Source organism: Chinchilla lanigera, unplaced genomic scaffold (assembly GCF_000276665.1).
Source record: "Chinchilla lanigera isolate Chin_1 unplaced genomic scaffold, ChiLan1.0 scaffold00054, whole genome shotgun sequence".
In the NCBI taxonomy this organism is placed as follows: Eukaryota; Metazoa; Chordata; class Mammalia; order Rodentia; family Chinchillidae; genus Chinchilla; species Chinchilla lanigera.
In genome coordinates this window covers 13,270,110-13,274,220 of record NW_004955455.1, presented here as the reverse complement: position 1 = coordinate 13,274,220, position 4,111 = coordinate 13,270,110, and the positions used below count along the sequence as shown (strand labels likewise).

The 4,111-nt window shown below is 47.8% G+C and overlaps 1 protein-coding gene across 1 annotated transcript in view; it reads right to left on the bottom strand.

The window, feature by feature from the left end:
* The window catches only part of Vsig10 (V-set and immunoglobulin domain containing 10), a gene marked incomplete at its 5' end in the record, with an annotated part of 34,114 nt that extends 30,003 nt beyond the window's left edge, over positions 1 to 4,111 (bottom strand). The window contains 1 exon segment of the mRNA XM_005396536.2: positions 3,815 to 4,111. Within this exon segment, the coding sequence (XP_005396593.1) occupies positions 3,815 to 3,893 (79 nt within the window).

Here is a 4,111-nt window from a genome sequence, read left to right as displayed (position 1 = left end):
AAAAAAGAAGTACAAACTATTAGCAACACAACACACACACACCACACCTAAATCAGAATCAGGGGCAGCACAGCAGCAGGGGTGGTGGTTGGGGTGGTGGTTGGGGTGGTGGTTGGGGTGGTGGTGACCCTAATGCCCAGTCAAGGGTAATAGATGCTAAGAGCAACTGTCTCGCCTTAACTAAAAGAAAGTAAGTAGAAACAAAAACGGCCCATTTTTCCGAGAAGTATCCCAACCTTCCAGCCCCCTTTACAATCAAGAGCCACAGAGAAGCAACAGGCACAGAAGTATGGGCGGGCCCTCCTGCGCCGATGAAAATGTTCTGGAATTAATTAGTGGTGATAGTTGCATAACGGCGTGAATATACTAAAACCATAGAGCTGTACGCTTTAAAGGGATGGGTTTTATGGTATGTAAATAATATCATAATAAAGCTACGAAAAAGATAAACTGCCCCTTGTCCCTGGGTAGTCTTCTCTTTTTTTTTTTTTTTTTTTTTGAGACAAGGTCTTGCTATGTAGCCTAGACTAGCCTTGAACTTACTATGCAGCCCAGGGTAACCTCAAAGTTGCAGCAATTCTGCCTCAGCCTCCTGAGTGCTAGGATTAAAGAAATGCACCACCACATCCCAGTCTACTCATTTATAAGAGGAAAAGTAAGCTATAGGTTTGGCCTCTTGTGTGACTAGAAGGGGGCTCCCTTTGAAAGACCTACAGTTACTCTGGAGGTGTGGAACATTCTGATTCTCTTACCACCTTGGCCATACTGTTCCCCAAAGGCTGACTTTTTTTTTTTTTTTTTTTTTTGTCTTTTTGAGACAGGGTCTCACTATGCAGTTCAGGCTGGCTTTGAGCTCACTTTGTAGCCCAGGCTGGTCTCAAACTCGCAACAATCCTCTTGCCTCAGCCTCCCGAGTGCTGGGATTATAGGCGTGCGCCACCAGACCCGGCTATTCCCCAAAGACTTTCAAGCCAAGGCAGGATGAAAAACAAATCTGAGTCACTCACTGAAAGCTACAGAATATCACCCACTGCTTCAGATACTCACATAGAAAGAAATGTTTTTGAACAATCTCTTTAAAAGGCAGGTGAGGATCATCTTCAAACGACTAGGCAGGGAACCCAAGCTCTCAGGTGGCAATCGCCACCGAGGAGGGGAGGATGAACTGTGACAGATGCAGTGTGCGTCTCTGAGACCGGCAGACCTGCCCCTTCCCTTGACTCCTTGGCAAGGGAATAAAGGGACAATGGCTTGGAAAAGCCCAGGTGAAACTTTAATCTTGGAACCTGAGCTAACATCATCTTCTCCAAGGAATAGAATGACATGGTCACTAAAGAAACCATTTAAAAGATATGGAACTAGGAACTGGGGATATAGCTCAGTGGCGTAAGTGCCTGCTTGGCAAGCGCAAGGTCATAAGTTCAATCCCTGGTGCTGCAAAAAAAAAAAAAAAAAAGGATAAAGACATGGAACTTCTCTTCTTGGCTCTGCCCACCCCATTTTTTTTCTAACTACTGAAGCTCAAGGTGACTTTAGACATCATTTAGTCCACAGATGTGAGGGTGAGCCCTGGTTAAGTGGAGAACACAGCCATTGATTAGTAATGTCTGGCACAGACACAGAAAGGGTGGTTCTTGCAGATACACCAGTTCCAGGAGAGATGCTCCCATACCTCTGGCTTGACTACGGAAAAAATTGAGGTTTGGGAAAATTAAGTGAGTTACTTAGGGTCCCAAACAAGTAACTGGAAGATGTGGGATTGTCATACAGGTCTCGAGTGTTCCAGGTCACAGGGATTAGAAATCATTTACATGGTGTCCAGGGGGTCCCTTGTTGCTCCCCAACTTGAAATTCAGAATATGGAACAAAAGAGGGAGGGAGCAATACAAACTCTCTTGATACTGCTCTTGGATTATTATTTACAGAATTACATCCTCATGTTTATCTTTTCCTAGCAATTTTCACAAAAATGACCCAGAAAGAGTATAAAATGGTGGACAGAGATTATCTGAATGACTACAGAAAAATCTGAATATTCAAATTTTCAAAACTGCATTGAACAATACAAAAATTAGTTAAGGGGGGCTGGGGATTTAGCTCAGCGGCAAAGCGCCTGCCTGGCAAGTGCAAGGTCGTGAGTTCGGTTCCCGGTACCGGAGAAAAACAAAAAAAAAACAAAAAAAAAAAATTAGTTAAGTATTTTCTTTTAATGACCTGGGGTACACCATGGAGGTGACAAGTAGGAGTGTCAGGAGAACATCCCTTCTCAAGACAACTCCCAACTAGAAAAACAACAAAACTACGGCATGCCCGGGAAGCCCATGGCACTGTACAAACAGGTGAAGCAGGCCTAAGCATCAAAATAACCAGGCCTGGCCAGGTGTGGTGATGCACGCCTATAATCTCAGCACTTAGGAGGCTGAGGCAGGAGGATCATTGCATGTTGAAGGCCAGCCTGAGCTACATAGTGAGTTCAAGACCAATCTGAACCACATGGTGAGACCCTGTCTCAAAAAAAAAAAAAAAAAAAAAAAAAAAAAGCCAGGCAGAGAGGTAGGTCCCTCCTGGGGGGAACCACAGCCACCTTAGAAGCTAGCTGATGCCAGTATGATGTCAGCCCCAGTTGTTTCTCATGGCCCTGGGTTGTCATTGTTCAGGGCAGGAAACCCTACAAACAACTAAGGGCATCCTGGACAATCACCTTTCCCTTCTGTCCTGTCCTCTTTTCTCTCCCCAGCAAAGTGATCCTATCCAATGTCTAAAGGGCCAGTGTTGCCAGACTTACATTCTGGGATTTAAAAAAAAAAAAACAAAAAACTGTTCTTATATGATTGCTAAAAGCAAAACAAAACAGAAATTTGTGAGTCTCTAAAAAGAAGGAACTTTTGGCACTTGCTGCTAGGAAGCTCAAGTGAAATTTACAACAGTCCTTCAGGAACCCGCAAGAGGGGACCAGCGGGGTGGTGGGGGCTAGACTGGCAACACAGAAAGTAGGACTCCACCTGGCACCTTGGGAAGGACTTGCCTCTCGGCAAACCACACTGTGCTTTGGCTTCATCTCCCTTCCTTCCACCCCATCTCCTCCCTGCTTGTAACACTGGCTGCACACAATACATATGGATTAGCTGCTGAATTACATTCGAAAGTACTTTTTAATCTTTTACATTCCATGTCATTTTGCAAGCAACCCTCTATTATTTTATTGTAACAAAGCAGAGCATAGGTGACGAATTTAAGCCCTTTTTTCAATTGTGTCCAGTGTGAGGAAAATTTTTCGCTGTCTTAAATTGTTTCAAAATGAAAAATTTGTTTTGTTTTTTTTTAAAATAAAGGTAAGCGTAAAGAAGGAAGGCACAGTTTTAGCTATTGGGCAGAGTGGGCTAGAAGGGTCTGTAGAGAAACCTACAGGTTACAGGTGTAAGGCCAGTTAACCTTGGGCAGAGGGAGGAGAGGAAAATAAAGTGGGAGCCTGCAGTTTATGCACCAGCGCAGTAAGGAAACCCACAACGCGAATTTACATCCGACGCTTAGCGGAGGAAAAAAAATCACTTTCCCCTCTACAAGTGCCTCTTCGTTTCCCCACCACCTCTCCGCAGGCCCGGTCGCCCACCCTAGGACGCTGGGGCATCTCGCCCTCCACGGAGCGCCCGGGAAAATTCCTCCCTGCAAAGACAGCCGAGCTGCGAGCAGGAGGAACCCGAGATTCTCTCTGGGCGGCTTCAGGCGGAGTCGGAGGGATTCCGGGCTCCGCTTGTCACCGCCCCATTGTTGCCTGGGAAAACTCAACTTTTCCCTCCAGATCCAGGCCCCTTACCTGCGGCGACCCAACGAGCCAGGAGCGCCCCGAGGCAGAGGAGGACGCGGGGCTCGGGCGGCCCCCTGCCTGTGGCCATCTCGCCCCAGATCCGGGCTCAGGAAAAGCAGGCTCCAGCTGGGCTGGGGGTGCGCCCCGGGGATCCGGCCCCTGGCGTGCCGAGGGCTCCCCCCGAGTCCTCGGCTCGGCACAGCGGCCCCGCTTCCTGCTGCAGCCCCCGGGACGCGAGGATGCTTGGGGTGCGCGGAGGTCCGCGCCGGGAGCGGTGCGCGGCTGCGGAGCGCTGGCCCGGAGGGA